Below are 18526 nucleotides of genomic sequence, written 5' to 3' on the forward strand. Positions count from 1 at the left end.
ACTTGGCTTTAGTCTTCTTAGAATCTTAGAGTAAATGTGAAGGAAACATATTTTACATAGAATTTTGGGGAGGAGTATTACTTTCATCTGGATTAGCAGTTTGCTTCCAGCTGTGACCATGAAGTTGAAAAGGAGGAGGAGAAGAGAAGGGAAGGGGAGGGAAAGGGGGAAAGAAGCCTTAAACAAGACTTGCTGGAAAAATGACCACTTTTTCAGTGCTGCACGGAGGAAAATACCTCAGGTGTCACAGGCTACCAGATGACTCCCTGGTCCATGAACCTTTGTTGCCTTTGCTCGGGTCTTACTTTGCATAAGTTAAAGTTTGTTCTCTCTAGTAGGAAAATCAATGCCCTTTCCTTTCCAAACTAGATACCTTTGTTAGTGTTGATCTCATCAGACGAAATAAGTTGAATACCCCAAACTTCTCTGATAACTCACCGATTTTCTTGAGTATGGATTTGCTTTAAGAGGCTTGCTGGTTTGCGTTGTAAGTGATATTTACCCAACTCCTTTGGCTTATTTATAAGCTCCATCTGTATGGGGGCTGGGTATAATGCCTGGGGGCTGGGTCAATGCCAAGACTTAGCTTAACCAATGAAAGATTATGTCTGTTTTCCCATTGTTTCTCCCTCAATATGAAGCACGATACTAGACAGTTAAGAGATGTTGGGGGAATACCAGTTTATGTAGTGATTCAGATGCTGTGCAAGGTACCAAAAGTTAAAGATTTATTTAGGTCTTCATCTTCTCAATCCCTTCCCCTGGAGATACTAGCTGTAAATATTGATGACTTGTGAAACACACATTTCAGGTAAAAAAAAAAAAATTTCTGCTACCTTCCCTAAACTGCCACTATTCTAAGTAATTCTGGGTCCTAATTTTTAACCAGACCCTAGCACTTAATTCTTGACATTATTAGTACTGAAAACTTGGCTTATAGATATTCCTTCTCATTTAACTCTGGCAAAATGATAGTAGAACCAACAAAGCACATTTGCTTTCTATTTAGTTAAATTATAATCTTGACAGTGTTTCTCAATACTGGAAATTGTTTGATTTTGTCCCCTTGAGTCTGAGTGTTTTCAAGAAAAATTGCTTTTTAGGTTAGAGACTCTGAAGCACAGACTTTTATTTATTTGGACCATTTCTCTTTCAAAAGAGGTAATTTATGGAAGTGACTCATAAGGAAATAATTCTAAAGGCAGTGGGTAATTTCAAATGATTAGACTGCATTTGCCTGGGTTTATCTGCTTGGGGATCGGAATCAAGAAGGAGCCCCTTCTGAGGCGATGTGCAGGCCTGCTGAGCCTTGTAAGAGTGCTGGAATCTGTCTGAGTAATTAGCAGCTTTGCCCCTTTAGAGGGGAGCTGGGCTTTCTTAGGGTTGCAGCATGGGACAAGGAAATGTCACAGAAAGGCAGGGACAATAAGCGATGAAAGAGCTGAGCAGTAACCACCAGGAGGGGCTCTCAACCCCCTCCTTCACGGCCAGAGTTTCTTCCAGAGTTTGGTAAGAACAGGGGACTCTAAGTGAGCAGCAAAGGCAGAAGGCATGAGCAGGGCACTAAAAACTGCTTGCTTCCAGAAATGTACCAGTGAGGTCCTGTGGATACTAATATGTCCAAGAGGCAAAAAAAAAAAAAAAGAAGAAGAAGAAGAAGAAGAATATTCGGAGAAATGAATCATTTTACCAGTGCCAAGTTCACTTTGTTCCAGAAACTGGGGCTATTTCATAATAAAATCTGAAATGAAAGCCAAAAATGAAGGCTTGATTTTTTTAGATGGATTCTAGTCATCTTTATTCAGGCAACCAGTATATTTTATTCATGCCTAGTTCTGTTTCTGTCTTTATTAAAGCTGTGGAGTTGAAGAGAGCCTTTCACAGATGGCAAATTATTTTTGTTCCTTTAATATTCATAAAAGTGTAATAGTCCAAAAGGTATTAGTACTAAACTCTTTTTTTTTGTCTAATGAGTTACTAAAGTAGCTCTGCCATCAAAATATTTCTGTATAATAAAGAATTATTTAGTAATGAATATTTACCACTAATCGACTGTTTGGAGGAGACATACTTTAAATTCCCATACAATTCTCATCAAAGTATAAATGAATTAACCAACCATCATGAATATTTAATAAATATGAAAAGCATTTATAGGAGTCAGCAGTATGACTTTCCTGTTTGCCTCATAAGCATCTACTCAGGTCACTTCCTATCATGCATATTAGCTTATAATAATGATCATAGTAATAACCTATAACTTGAAAACTAAGGGGATATTTCAATTTGAATATCATTTTCATTTTACCAGTTTATCCCAGACAGCAAGATACTGGATTGATATATTTTGGTGTGGGTATGTATGCTAATAAAACAGGATACTTCAAAAAAAAACAAACAAAAAAAAAACCCCACCTTTTTTCCTGCTCCTTTGAACTCCAAAAGCCAGATCTCTTATCTATTAAACTTTGTTAACCAGTTGATGGGCCAAGTGATCAAAAACTGGGTGTGGTCAATAATATTCAAGTAACTTTTTTTCCTAACACAAACAACTCTGAAGAGTTCACAGTAATGCCCTTGGGTTGCTGTGGTGAACTCTTTATTACTAACTGCATCAAAAAATCTATGGACAATTTTGACCCAAAAATATACTACCTAAAGTGTTAAAACAGACAAACCTTTAAGTGTTGACATGAAAGTTATAGAAATATTTGTGGTCCAAAAAGCTTAGAAGGTTTTGCTTTAAGATATATTTTATGATAACTGTTATTTTCTTTGTTAACAAAATTGGCCAAAATATGGAAAATAAAAGGCGAGGCATCCGCAGGCGTCCACCCAGGTCCTCATAAGCGGAGTACGTTTGTGTGAGTACATGTGTTGCATGGCTTCTCTTTGCCATCATTGATTTCCTCCTCCTCATTAAACACTTGCTGATTCCTGTCTTCCAGATGACACAGGCTGTCCTAGCAGCCAGTCGGTGTCTCCCGTAAAGACGCCCTCTGATACTGGAAACAGCCCTGTTGGCTTTTGCCCTGGAAGTGATGAAGACTTTTCCAGAAAGAAATGCACAGTTGGAATGGTTGGTGAAGGAAGCGTCCAGTCATCTCGATATAAGAAGGAACCAAAGTCAGGCCTTGTAAAGCCAGGTAAATGCACTTACTCTGCATGCTTTTCTCAGAACAGTAGGACTGGAGTGATTTCACATTTGAAATGAAACACCTGTGTATCAGGACAGGGAAATACAGTACTGATGCTGTTGCAGTACCCAGAAACATCTCCCTTTTTTTAGGGAGGTAGGGCAGAGAGTGGAATGTTTTCTGTACTGATGGTTAATAATTGAATAAATATAGGGATGTGTGTGCGTTATAGAGGCATAGACAAAGGAGCAAAGTTGGAGACATGTAAAGTGGATGGTCTAACAGACATTTAAACTATGTAATTCTAGCATAAATTTTACTAAGAAATTACTTGGTACCGTCTAAAGTGCCCACAGTTTATGAAAAGAACAAGTTATCTTGATGGGAATCTGTAGGTGAGCAGACTGACTAACCTAGTGACTTTATTTGCTTTTAAAGAATTAAATATGAGTATGATGTTATATGTATACATATAGATGTTCGACAGTTACAAAATATAAGACGAAATGGAGATTTTTATTGCATAAGATACCATGAACGCCAGAAAAGGTCAATTCTCAGAATTTGCAATATATAAATAAATATGTTATATCCCAGAAATATGTGCAGTATATGAACAAGTATAGTTTTAATAAAACTAAAGTTATAACTTCTAAGTAAAAGGCCTTGAGTGTTAACATTGAGAGACAGCCTATATATTGCATTATTTTCTTCAACACCCACAGTTAATGCTGTACATATTTATGAGCCTGAAAAGACAGATTAATGACTTGCATGAGTCTTCATTCCTTACGTTTGTCTTCTCATTTTTTTGGTGATGGTATCATTGTGCAAGGAGCTATAGATGTTTTTTTTCAGTGGGGCCAAGGCTTGGTCCTATGTCCTCTTCCATCTCTGTCTGCTTTTGTTTTTCCTGAATAATTGATTTGCACAGCATATCTTAATAGATTATTCTTCATCTTGCTTTTGGTCAACCAAAGATAATGTTGACTAGTGTCAGAGTAAAACTTAAACTGTGTGAGAAGGAAATCTCCTCTTTCCTAGGCTCCTGATAAATGGTAGTCATGATGAATTTGTGAACAGTCCTTTGCTTTGAAATAATATGAAAAAGAAAGGGAATGATACACAGTGGGGAAGACAGCATATAAAAGAGAAAGATGGTTATTGTAAAAAGGGTGTTGGATACCTTCAATACCTAAGACAGAGACAGTGAGTTAAAGAATGTCATGTGATTAGAGCCAACAAATAAACCATTACCTTGTGTACATAAGAACGAGAACTGCCTCCCTCCCTTCTTCAGCTCAGTGGTTCTTTTTTAAATTGAGATACAATTCACATACCATAAAATTTACCCTTTTAAAGTATACAATTCACTGGTTTGTAGTATATTCAAAATTATAGTTTTGAAAAAGTAGTTTATTCAAAAAATCTAATTTCAGAACATTTTTATCATCCCACCAAAGAAGCCCCCTTGCCCATTAGCCCCTCTCCACTCTCCCTTCCTCCCAGCCCCTGGCAACCACTAACCTGCTCTGTCTCTGTGGACCTGTCCATTCTGGACATCCCATAAACATGGAATCGTACTGTATGTGGCCTTTCGTATTTGGCTTCTTTCACTTAGCATAACGTTTTCATAGTTCATCAGTGTAGCATGGATTAGAATTTCATTCATTTTTATGGCTCCATATTATTCCATTGTATGGCTGTACCACACATTAAAATGGACTTTTTTTTTTTTTGAGCAATTTTATGTTTGCATGAAAACAATGGAGAGTACAGAGAGTTCTCACGTACCTCTCCGCCACTGCCACCTCCACTTTTTCTTTATTAACATCTTGTCTTGGTGTGGTTATACCCCCCGTTTTGTTTATCCATTCAGAGATGATGGACATTTTTGTTGTTTCTGCTTCTTGGCTCTTATGAATAATGATGCTATGAGCATCCATGGAAAAGTTTTTTGTGAATATGCTTTCAGTTCTCTTGGGTATATGCCTAGGAAAGAGATTGCTGAGTCATATGGTAACCACGTTGAACTCTTTGAGGAACTGCCAGACTTTTCCAAAATGACTGCACCATTTTACATTCCCACCAGCAACGTATGAGGGTTCCATTCTTGTGAGTGTGAAGTGGTATTTCATAGTGTCTTGATTTACATTTCCTCGATGGCTGATGACAATGAGCATCTTTTCGTGTGCTTATGGGCCATTTGTACATGTTCTTTGGAAAAATCTTCTCAGTTTTCTTTTAACCTGAGAGTACTCACCAGTAGAGTCTGTTTCTCTAACATATGGGATGTATTTAAGAGCAGGAGCCTTGTCATCCTCTTTCTATTCCTGCCACACAGAGTCCGGTGCATTGTGGCAGCTCGACAGCAAAGGTAGGTTATGAGATTGAAAAGATAAAATGGTGCAAGAAAGAATGCCAGCTTCATGAATTGCAAAGAAAGAGTGACTTCACTGTGCAGGTATTGTAGGGTTTGAATGCAACTTAAAATTATTTCATTTTGGTTTCCCACCCCCCACCTCCCACCTTATTCCAAAAACATTTTACAGTGGTGACAATACAAAGGAAACAGGGACACAGGAGATAGGTATGGTGCAGCAAGAACAAACTAAGATTAAATGGAAGTTAAGACTATCATTGCCCTTCCTTGTTTCAATAATCATAAGAGGAATAATCAAATGTTAACATAAGACTTAAAACCCTATGTGTGTGTGCAGAATATTCACACTGAGCAAGTCCTTAATCCTACAGTAGGTACTCAACTTGCTAAGGATCAGCCACTTGTCTTGCTGAGCATGTTTAAGGCCTTAGGTCATCCTGAAGAAAATGTAGACAAAAAAAGAAAAAAAATGAAGGGAGGGGAGGAAAGAAGGAAGAAAGAAGGAAGGACGAATGGACAAATGAGAGAAAACAAGAACAGTTCTTTGTGTTGTTTTAATTCATGGATCCTTTGAGAATCATGAAGGCCATGAACCCATGCTCCGGAAAAATACCCATACACACAAAATATCACTATTTCTGAGGTTTCTTGGACCTCCTTTCTTAGAAATTATGAATCCTAACTTAATGACCCTTTGCCCAGAGGCAGAACCTGAAACATCACTTTTGTCATACACCAACTTTTGTCACCAGAATTCTGATTTCCTTGCTCAGAAGCATACATATCACCTCAGCAGCCCTTCCCACACAGTGTTTTTATTTATTTTCATTTAATCAAGGTCGAAGGGATCCCTAAAGCTTCTTTCTTAGTTGTCTAAAATTCCGAATGTCATCAATGAAAAAGTTGCTTGAGCTTTTGAGGGGGACCCAGTTCTGTACAGTAAGCTCTTTGTAGAAAAATCTGTACTGTGACATATAGTTCTCTGAACTTTCAGCAGAATAGACCTGTCAGTCTCATAAATATGAAGAGAGGAAATCCTGGAAACGAGGCCCCTGGATGACTCCACAATTTATAAAATGCAGAGACATCATCTGTTAAGCCACAAGAAGATAATGCTCTCAGTTTAAAATGTTCTCCCTCCTCCCCAGCCCCAAGTGACCGGCTCCCCTCAGCCCAAACCCATCCTCAGCTCTCCGTGTGTGCTCTACTTTTTTAAAATAAATCAACTCATTAGAACCAATACCAGTTTATTAAAATAGCAAGTAATTAGTGTCTCTCATACGGATGTTCTGGGCCTCTTTAACGTTAAATAACCCAAGCCCATTTAATTTTAGGTCTGTTGTTCTAGATTCTGGAAAACTGCTCTTCACCTCAAAAAGGAGTTCTTGAAATGCCCCTTTAGTCATTCAGATAAAGAGCTAAGATGCTCACTGAGCATCTGATGCAGAAGGAGAAGGGAGATCTGTCACAGGATGCTGGGAAAAGCTTAGGAAGGTGGGCTGAGCAAGCCTGCACCTTGCCAACTGGGCACCGTGTGCACACAGCTTGCCAGATCTTCCTTCCTCAGGCAGGGCCTCAGGCAGGGCTTGTTCAGGAGCTTCTCGGAGGTGGTGAACCTTCTGTCACTTTGGCTTCCATCACTTAATGCCTATGCAGATTCAATTAAAAATTGCCACCAAAGAGCAGAAGAAAACATCCCTACGGTCCAGCTGGATAATGGCTTTGCATTTTCATGGTTTCCTTTTATCTACCAGTCAATTCAGGGAACACTCAAGACAGAATCTCCAGAGCCTAATACGGTGCCTGTCATAAAGTCGGTGTCCAGTAAATACTTAAATGAGAAATACAGTGTACACCATATACAAGGAATTGTGTTTGGCATGGGAAGAGCATCGGAGAGACAGGGCAAAGAAGACCTCAGTGACAGCCCTGCGTTTAGGGAGCTTATAACTGAAGCAGAATACCGTGTGATAAATTTGGCCTATGGTGCCTATCAGAAGGAAAGGAATGAAGGCATTCCGTCTGGGAGCTCTGAGGACTCCGCAATGGAAACAATCCTGCTCCCAGGTGCTCCTCTCAGGTTTGGTCTGCAGTCTTCCTGACATTTCCACCCAGAACCGCAAGGCCTGACCGCATTACTGCACCAGTACATTAAATGACATTCCTGGGCCTCCTTTAATGTGGATTTACCACTTGGTGTAGCTTAGTCCAAGGAAGAAAAAGACCTGGTGGCATCATTTTACAGAAAAAAAAACTAAATCCTTTCTCCACAAGGCTTGAGGGGGAGCTGGGGAAACAATTACGTGACTTAAACAAATCATCAGAAGACAAGAAAAGGAGGGAAAAAAACACCAGCTGATCGAGGAGACAGATAAAGAGCAAATGGTTAGGGTCACTATAATTTAAAAGAAATCCCCTTTTAGAAACTGAAATGTTGAAATCTGCATTTGAAAGATGTCACTGTGTGCCATCAGCATTCAAACTAAGGTAGTATTCCCTTGTCATAACCCCACCGGGTTAAGGGAATTGGAGACCTGGCCAGGTGAACTATAATAACCTCACAACAATAACAGAGGCCTGGTTACTTTAAAAAGACTATTTCCCACATTCAAAGGCACATGCTGGAAGACTCAGAAGGCACCGACCAGGTTAGCGATTAATCAACATGGGTTCCCGTTGTAGAGAGAGGCTCTTTCTCACACAGCGGATAACTGCAGATGTTCTTGTGCTTATCACGAGCTTGCTTTCACTTCAAAGTTAGTCGTGTGAGATCAAAGAGAGCTAGACAACTTACCTGTGAGAAACCATTCTTAAAATAACCTGAGCTACCTAGAGGGGAGTTGAGAGCGGAGACATGCACAGCTTCTTCCCCAGGTTACTCAGCTTGGCTTGTCCTTGGGGGAAGAAGTGTGTGTCAGAACCACCAGACTCCGGTGTGTTGTACCTTGAACCGTGAACATACAAGGTTCAAATCTTCATGCCGCCACTTTATAACCATGTGTTCTTCAACTGCTTGTTATCTTCCCGAAACCTCGTATGCAGCATCTGTAAAATGGGTTGTTTCGAAGATCAAATAAACTAACGAATGTAAAGTACCCATTGTTAGACCCACCTCAGAATAATTCCTCAGTAAATGTTCGTAGTGGTCATTTGTAGCTCCTAAAATATACATCACAAATTCCGTGCACTTTCTTTACAAGGAAGCCCTTTAAAACTCTCATACAGAACCTGTGTTTATTTGAAACTGTATTCCAGCATGTCCTGGGCTCCTAATCCACACAAAATGGGAGCAGTGATTGCTCCAGGAGGGCACTGACGAAAGTATGAAGTGACGGCTGATGCCTTGACAATGAGGAGATGGGAAAATATGAAAGAGCACACAAAAGGCCGCCAAAAAGCACAGCGGCCTCTGAAGCGTTTAAGTGCTTGGTAGCACTTTGTGCAGTATTTCATGTTCTAGAAACAGACTGAGTCATTGTGATGGTGGAGCCGGCAGAAAACAATGTGTCTGAGGGCAGAAAAATGTCTTAAGCATTTTAGAAATATTTTCATAGAGTGGAAAAAATTAAAATTTTAGTGCTAAAAGGTTTTGGTTCTATGGAAACTTCCGGCCTTCTTGGCAAGGTGTTATTTTTCTAACAGCTTATAGTTACAATCAAAGGTCTTACAGCAGTACAGCCCAGCCTCAAATAAAGGCTGTAATCTATTTTCGATGCTGAAAACCTTATGCAAATATCTGGAAGGGTATATTGGATGTAATTGTGGGGCTTAAATAACTCTGAAATTGGATTTAAAAATTTTTTAGCTAGAGGTGCCTGGATGGCTCACGCGGTAGAGCATGACTGATCTTAGGATTGTGAGTTCAAGCCCTACGTTGGGTATAGAGATTATTTAAAAAAATAAAATCTTTTTTAGCAAACATTTATGGAGTGCTGACGGTCCCCAGCAAAAGTCCAAGCATGTTACTCTTTAATCCTAACATCCATGGGAGAAAAGGATACCCTTGTCCCCTGTGTTACAGATGGAGAACCTCAGGCACAAAGAAGTTAAGTAACTTATCCAAGGTGGCACAGCTTGTAAGCAGATTTTAAACAGGGCAGTCTTGGGCGCCTGGGTGGCTCAGTTAGTTGGGCAACTGCCCGCGGCTCGGGTCATGATCCTGGAGTCCCGGGATCGAGTCCCGCATCGGGCTCCCTGCTCGGCGGGGAGTCTGCTTCTCCCTCTGACCCTCCTCCCTCTCATGCTCTCTGTCTCTCATTCTCTCTCTCTCAAATAAATAAATAAAATCTTTAAAAAAATAAAAAAATAAACAGGGCAGTCTTGCTACTAACTCTTAACCATTGCACTGGTTGTAAAGTCCACCTTCAAAGGAATAATTTTAATTACAATAAGGGAGCGTGACAATTGAGAAAGATGTGTTGAATAAGACAGAAATTATTTTTCTTTAATGTCTGTAGAGCCCTAAAAATTCTTATTAATTTTCATAAATTAGCTGATATAGCCCATATGTAGATTATGCTGGCTGTTGCTGATAACAAAATCAATGAACCTCAATGTAACTTCAATAAAGTCCACAGAATTGAACACATAAGACTGTTTCGGGGCAGATCAATAAACTCTGAGGATATGAACATCAGAGGAATGTTAAAGTCTTCAGTATTCTCCACTTAATCATACACTAGTCGTTTCCTACTTGTCAAGATGTTTATTGTGCTACCCTGCATATCATGAATAGTTTCCTAAGCAGAGATCATTAGACTTTGTCAATTTAAACAAGAGCTTTTGTGTTTATACTGAAATGGGTCTCTGAAACTTTCTTTCCCCCTGAGAGAAAGAATGTTCACCGAGGATATTGCAGAAAATATTTTGTGGTGGACTATTGTACAATCTATCACTTCTCCCCAACAGACACCAGACCAGTAAAATAAAGCTTAAATGTGATGAGTGGACTGAAGGGTTTACCTTTAAGGCAGGGTTACATATTTACTCCGTGCCTTTCTCCCATCTGTGCTTTTCATGGTGCACCCAATCAATGTAATGGTGCCAAATGGTCCGTTAATGGTTTTTCCCTAAGAATTAGTGAATTATAATCCTCTTCTTCCCACAGGTGACTGCCATCCAAATTCTGGGTCTGGTAGGATTTATTGCATGTACAGTGTTCTAGCCACTGGTTTGGGGGCCTGCCAAATGCTTACTAAGTGCTCTAACGTATTGAGAACGAAGCATTACTGGTCTCCCATAAACAGCAGACGTTCCAGCAGACCACACACCCACCATGAAACATATTTATCGACTGCCAACATAAGAGAAATAAACCTAGAAACTTATTTTATACATAAACTTGGAAACCAAGAGTTATAAATCATGCAGACATATGCTTCAGATTGGACCTCTTTTTTTTTGTACTAATTGAGGTGGGTTTATCGAAGAGACTGTCTGCATGCAATGGGCATAATAAAGGGGATCCAACAAGGCATGGTGAAATGCTTGGCCCTGGCAACAGCTTGGAGCCATTCCCATATCCTGAAGGGCCGAGGGGAGGGTAGAGTTGCCCAGAACACAGAGGGAGAAAATTCTGAGGCCATGTGCGAAGCAGCTGTGCACTTGGTAGACGAATGAAGCCCCGGACAGGAAAAGAGCCAGAGTGGTAAATACCCTGACCTCTCTGTCTTCTTTGCTGGTATAATTTGTTGGGTGGCCTTTTGGTTTACAGCAGGGTTATTGACAAAAAGTTATGTGTTGAACCACATAGTGTGTTCGTTTGGGTAATTCACTGCATTAACATTCTCTACCCCCTAAGCTTGTATCTGATAGCAGCCAAGGATGCAGGTCATGGTTAACTGAGGTAACGCTTCAGGAACACGGCTGCAGTGGGCTTACACTTGGAGATGCACAGACTAGAATGTTTATGGCATTGTGGAAAGGTGATGTCCGTGCCCTAGTCTAAGTAAAGGAAAGGAAGGAAACCCTCACTTTATCACATATAAGAGGTTTCTGTTAAACCTAGGTTTGAATCCTGGCTGTACCTTGACTAGCTTGCTTTCTTGCTTGCTTTCTTTCATTCATTCATTCATTCATTCAACTAACAGTTATGAAGCATTTACTCTATGCTGACGCCGTTGTTCTAGGCATTAAGGATAGAGGGAAGAAACAGACAAGATACCTGTTCTTATGGAGTCTGCTTTTAACATGGGGAGAGAGCTGATACACAAGCAGACAAACAAGATGAGTTCAGATAATGAAAAGCAAAGCAAGATAATGCTATATAGACAGTGACTGGGGACGGGGCAAGGGAGTGCCTGGGGCGATGACATTTGAGCTGAGAACTTAGCATATTCCTTCATGTTTAGGGAGGGTTGTAAGGGGTGGGTAGGGCAGTGAGCTGGGAAGGTAAAGAGCGGTAGCAGATGAGGTCTGTATTGTTAGAGTACTGGAAAGCCATTGGAGGGTTTTTAAGAAGAGAGACATAATTTAAGGTAAATATTCAAGATCCTTCTGGCTACTCTGTGGAGCTTGGATTATCAGGAAGCAGGTACACTGCATTTAGATGGCCAACCTAAGAAGGAGGCAGCGGAGACAGAGAAAAGTATAGGGATACAGTGTATATGACCGAATATAATGTCCCCCCATTTCCCTAATGATAATAAAAAAGTTTTGTTTCATTTGCTAGCTTGAGTAAATCTTTGGCGATATGGATGAAATAGTATCTGATGGGTTTTTTAGTTTGTTATCTTAGTTAAATGTACTTATTTATACTATATTGTTAATTTAGAGACATTGATTTGTTTTTTAAGAATCATTTATTTGAGATAGAGAGCTTGGGAGTGGTGGGAGGAGGGGCAGAGGGAGAGGGAGAGGAGAGAATCCCAAGCAGACTCCCCACTGAGTGCAGAGCCCAATGGGGGGCTCTGTCTCACGACCCCGAGTTCAGGACCTGAGCCGAAATCAAGAGTCGGACGCTTAACCGACTGAGCCACCCAGGCGCCCCTACAAACGTTGATTTTTTTATTCATGGTTAATACAAAATTTTTTTATTCAGTTGTTCTCACCCGTAGAGCTACTTTTCAACTCATCTGACTTTTCTAGAGCACATCATTTTCACTTTCATCCAATTTGTTTGATATGAAGCAATTTTGAATCCATGCCTGGTGCTCTCATTGGACATTTTCTTAAGCCTACAAGTATTGTGAGGGTATCAGTTAAGTTACTGTAAAAAAAAAAAAAAAAGACTCTAAAATACAGAGGTTAAAACCAGACAGAAGTTTATTTGTCTCCTGCTAAACAAAACCTAGGTATTTGGGTGATCCCGGCTGGTAGGCAGCTATGACAGGTCGGCTGTCATCCACCAGGCAGTGGGAAGGGGGAAAGGGACCAAGGGGCACTCAGTCATTTTAAGGTCAGGACACGAAGTCGTTTGCAATTATATCCCAGGACATTTAGTCAAATAGGCACCTGTTACGGCGGAAGAAGGGGAGAATGGAGGTAGACATTGGAGGATAACCTGCAGGTTGTCAAAACATCCGCTGTACAGCATGGGGACAGCTGATTTTTCTGTTTTCCTGTGGGTCTGTATAAATATCCTTCACTATCCGAAGCTACTTGGTTCTTGAGTTCAGTTAGCAAGGGATACAGGTTGTTGTGACCGGTACAATTTATCCATCAAGTATATTGCTATATCAAGTGTTCTTTTAAAGGCTAGAAGAGTCCGAGGAGTTACAAAATCTGTTTTTTTTTTTAATTTCTTGGCCTCCTTCATTTTAAACAATCCCATCAGTTGACCTCCAAAGACAACCCAAACTAGCACAGATTGAGGTCAATTCTGACTGATGTGTCTTTTTCACATGGCACTTTTTGTTCCAAGAAGGTAATTATGAGCAAGAGCTCTGTAATAAGAGGCTTTGGAAAGACTCTAATATATGGGGTTTCTTCTTTTCTGAGAGGTAATTGTGGGAGGAGGGTTACATCACCTTATATTTAGACACTAAATAGGGTGGACCAGGCCACCTGCAGAGCTGTGGGGGAAGAGAAGTCAGTGGGCAGAAGAGTTTCTTTTGCAACATAAGAAAATATCTTTTCTTTTTCTTTGTAATATGGAGGAATAATTAATACTTAGCTTTTGCAGGTTTTTGTGAGAATCATAAAATGTGGGGTAGATAGCAGAGCATATGCATACTGCACACACTAGGAGGCCAACGTGCACATCATGTATCTTTGCAAAAATCATTGTTAGTACTGTGTTTGTAGTGATGGTGTTTGCCTGGTAGACAGTACGTGTTCAATAAATGATCCCTGGCATCATTGCTATTAAATAAGAAGTGGGGAAATTTTACCAGTAGCACAGCTTCAGAGATAAACATGTCCATCATGTATGTATCTTTGCAAAAACCGGTGTCAGTATTTGGCAGGAAGCTGCGTTTGTAGTGATGGTGTTTGCATGGTATACAGTATGTGCTCCATAAATGATCACTGGCATCATTGCTATTAAATAAGAAATGGGGGAAAGTTGACATATAGCACGTATTAAGGCATTTGAATGTCCACTCACCATCTCCTCTGCATTGGTCTGGTTTTATAACAGATGCCTCTTTTGTAAGAAGCCCTCTATATAATGGAGGGCTTTGGTGGAAGCTTAATGAATGTGTTTACTCTAAGCAAACCCATTTGGAAGGACTGTGCTGAGGGTTGTCCCAGAAAAGGTTGTCCCTTTTCTCCCTTCAGAACAACAGATCTCTCCTCTTCTTCTCTCTCGGGCAGCACTGTGAAGTGCCTTGCATATTTAAATAGCTGGAATTCATGGACTACACCAAGCATTTTTTTTTTTTTTCAGAGCTTCACATGCTTGCCATTAAATTTAGGAATGTGTGGGGTTTTGCTGTAATTTCTTCCTTGCCCATTGGGATATTACCATTGTAGAAAGCCTAAGCGTTTCGCTCCAACATTGTCAGAGGATTAGCCCTGACTGTTGTGTAGGCATTTCCTTCTATTTGACAGTTTGGTATTTCTTTAAATGCTTTGTGTCCATTCATGAGGGCGATGGTTTCATTTGAAATGCTGCAGTCACTCAGGGAGAAGCTCCTCGGCTCTTCCCTGATAGGCCAGGCATCCCTCTGCCTCCTGTTGCTATGGTGCCCAGCAGAGTAACTTCCTTGCCCTGCACATGGAGGAGGTTCTGTCTCCATGGATACCCCACTCTGAGACTGTACTCCATGGAGAGATGAGCTGCTCACACTGTATTTCTGCACAAGACATACCCCAGCCTGTGGCGGGAGGCTGTTTGCAGAGGAGTGTTTGCCATGAAAGTCTACGGAGCTAACCTTCTAAGTAAGTAGCATTAGTCACAGTAAGTAAATAATTCTCTCGAATCACAGAGGGTATGCTCTTTGTGTATGGATGCGGGTGTAAAGTTAGTTGTGGCAGGCTAAAAATGTAGACTGAAAACACATTTTCAACTCTGCCTCTCAGATATTCCGAATGCAAAGTCTATAACTAAACTTTGTAAACACACACACACATCTATTGTTTTAAATACCCCTTGTCACCTGTGAGTCTGTGCAATTTAAAGCCAAAACGAGAAAAATTGACCGTGGACTTTTACATTTTAGAATGCTCATCTAACTCTGAGCGTTGCGTGCTGCGTTTGTAAATGCAAAGCCTGGCCTTTACTCAGTCCTGTGCTATGGGAATAGATGAGCGCAACCACAATTAATGCTAATTGGCACTGTGCAGAGTTGCAATGGGCCTCTGTGTAGGCCGAGACGCGATGTATTTATTATCAAGAGAGAGCTTGCTCATGTGCTCATGTCTGCCGGTTCATGGAAATTATTCAGAGCACATCTCTGACCAGTTTTAATTTACTTTTCTCACGTGGCATCGAGTAGAAATTCTGAAACTCTTCATGTTCATGGAATTGGGATGTGGAAGAGTGTTCTTTTTTTTTTATTAACTGATTTGATCTAACACTTCCTCTTTACTCTACATTCCAAGAACATACGGGTTGGGTTTGCAATGTTGTAAAACATATGAGTCATCTTAAAGCGATTTTCATCTGGTGGGCAAATGATTAATGCCTGTGGTATTGAAATTAATTAGTGGAAACAAAGAAAGACTATACATATGGAAAGCCTAACTGTAGTTCAATAGCTTTGAAATTGTGTGAAATTTAGATTTTTAGACTATTCACAGTCGATAGCATCAGGCATCTCTAAACAAAAAGCACAACACGTGTTATGTGGAATAAGAGAGATTCAGTTTCATTCACATATAAGAGTGAGCACAGAATATCATGCTAGATTGTAAGTTTCTCTTATTTTTCTATACTTATGACTGACCATTCAGCAAAGGACAACTGTTAGTCATGCCTCAATTTTAACTGCCCAAAATGGTGAAAAGGTACCACCCTTTTAGAATGTGAAATGGACTGTGTGACTAGTCTGCATCTGACTTCGTCATTGCCTCAATATTTTATAAATATAATTTCCAACTTTCAAAGGAACAACAGACAAATAAGGGGCATGATGAACTCTGTTGTGATCATGGTTTTGGAGACATGGAAACAATGTTGATGACACTTTTCCCAGTGTTTTTCAGCCAACTGGTAGCGTAAGGCCCCATTTCCCCATCTCGATATGTCTGCGATAAATTCTCCTGCCCATCTCTGCAAACCAGCATAATGTAGGATTTTTTTCAACCTCAAAATGGGTGAATCCCCTCTCTAAAACTGTTTTCTCATCGGTAGAGTGGAATAATAATGGTACCTACGACATAAGGCTGTTTTGAAAATTCAGCGATATAATCAATGGCACATGGCAAACAATCAATACTAGCTGTTGTATTACAGTTCCTGGGAGCATCATCGGCACCATTTTTGTGATGCTCTGTAGTTAAGGAAGGCTACAGCTCAGAGCCTGCACAGTTCTTCAGTTAGGTTCCATTCAGCCTATCAAATTTTCTATCAAATATTTACTACTAAGAACCTAACTATGTGCTTGGTATTCTGATGGGAATTATGGCATTCAGCATACATAATGATGTGCCTAACAAAATGTGAGATGTATGTAATAGTTTTCTCTTTTCCAATGCATGCCTTTCTTTTTTTTGTTAAATGGTTACACATACATATAATCAAATGTTTACCCATTCATTTTGCTGCCACTAATGGATATGGTGGCATTCCACAATGGATATGGTAGATAAAAGGGATTAAGCCGTAGCATAAATAGTTAATATTTATAATAAATTAAAAATGTGATGACAGTTAAAAATCTAGGTTCAAAGTTTAAGCTCACTTCCTTTCCTGAAAGGATTTCCGTTCAGAGTGCAGCAAATGACATACTTTGAAAAGAGACCAGTTTCATTAAGTTGAAAGTTTGGGGAGTGATGGGAGAGGAAATGATTGATTAATCTGTATAAAAATAGGCCCCATGCTGGGATTTTTCCTTTTGCACTAATCCTGTGTGACATCTGAGCCAAAAAAAAAAAAATATATATATATATATATATATATATATATATATAAAGCCCTATGCGCAGAGCCTGCTGGTGCTGATTTTAAAAACACATGAGGAGTTGACCTAAATTACATTTTGCAACTTTATTTTTATTTTTATGTCATTTTCATTTTCCATTTCTTCTTTCTGGCATATCCTCTCTTTCCATCTGTTTGCCCTGGAAAGAACGTGGCGTGTGGAACAAGGACTATACCAATTCACTTGAATGGAAAAAAGGGGAAGACATTTTTACGATGTGATTTAAAATGAGCTCTCTGGAGTCTGGGAACTTGGGAATCAACGTATGTCCAAATAGATAGCTAAATATATTATGCTAAACACAATTTCATATGCAGTATCACTCAGATAACGTTGCTAGAATAAGCCTTTTGTTGTAATGCTTCAAGGCAAACAGTAAATCCATAGCAACATCCCCGCTAACATGGTGACCTTTTATCTGTCCCGTGCTGGTCTGTGACAAAAACAATGCCCCACTTTCTTTTCCATTGTTATCGGTCATATAGTCCCATGCTCTGTGATGCACAGTTTGTTGAGTGTTCGGGAGGTACTTGGTGCTGCAGGCATGAGTCGTGGGTCCCATCCTTTTGTTGACCTCTGAGGAGCATTTTGAGCTCCCGGTTCTGTTTGCTGAGTCCTTTTTCAGCAGAGGGAGTTGGTGGTGGTTTCAGAGAGCGGGATGCTTCCTTGGCTGGTGGGGCAGCAACACTGTTCAGGGAAACTGGATCTTCCTGAGTGTTTGGCTTCTTGTACTCACCCCTGTGGCTGAGATAGGCAGGCTCTGCAAGCCCCTGCCAGCAAGATCTGATTTCTGCCGGGACTGTGGGCGGGCTTGACTGTTCTTGAGAGATGAAGGCTGTGCCTGAACCTGATACAGCCCTGACATCCAATGCTTTCCCCCTCAGTTAAGGGAAGAAGGGAAGGATCCAGGCCACAGGCTGAGGAGCTCTAGGGCATACAGAGCAGTGGGTTAGGATCTGTAGGTGTCGTACCCTGCCAAGCCTCGCTTACCAGGGATCGTAAAGCAGTTTTGTCTGTATGAAGCTGGGGCATTCTTGAATTTTCCATGGGAGTCTCCAACTTCTCATTTCCACCCTTCCCTTTTCGCTTCAGTCTCAGCCACCACTTAACAGAACTGAACCAGTAATGCCACTCATTTGTTTTTTCAACAAGTAGTTATTGATAAGCCAGGAAGTGAGCCAGGTACTGGAATGTAACAGTAAACATGGTGCCCCCTGTAACAAGTGTAACATGTTCCCGGGGGAAGTGCAGGGTCCCATGAGTGCGCAGAGGAGGACTGTGGAACCCAGACTTTGGGAGTCTGGAAGGCATGGGGTTGGGGGGCAGGAAACTGTACTGACACTTACAAAGGGTTAAACCAAGCTCTTAAATGCAAAGACACTTTGGTATCTGAATTTCACATGCCATTGCTGTTAATTTAAATACTATATACTCCCTTAGAGTTTTTAAATTTCTATTGTTATGGTTATGTTATGTTGTAC

General features: G+C 40.4%; 1 protein-coding gene across 6 annotated transcripts in view; it reads left to right on the forward strand.

The window, feature by feature from the left end:
* Window positions 1-18526, forward strand: part of SYBU (syntabulin) — a 114997-nt gene that overhangs the window by 64490 nt on the left and 31981 nt on the right. For all 6 annotated transcript variants that reach the window (XM_045896026.3, XM_045896027.3, XM_054512505.2 and 3 more), the window contains one exon: window positions 2949-3146. In XM_045896026.3, the coding sequence (XP_045751982.1) occupies window positions 2949-3146 (198 nt within the window). The remainder of the gene's footprint in view (window positions 1-2948; window positions 3147-18526) is intronic.

The sequence above is a fragment of the Mirounga angustirostris genome, unplaced genomic scaffold (genome assembly GCF_029215605.1).
Source record: "Mirounga angustirostris isolate CCGP_5_RB_7025 unplaced genomic scaffold, mMirAng1.0.hap1 SCAF_4, whole genome shotgun sequence".
Lineage (NCBI taxonomy): Eukaryota > Metazoa > Chordata > Mammalia > Carnivora > Phocidae > Mirounga > Mirounga angustirostris.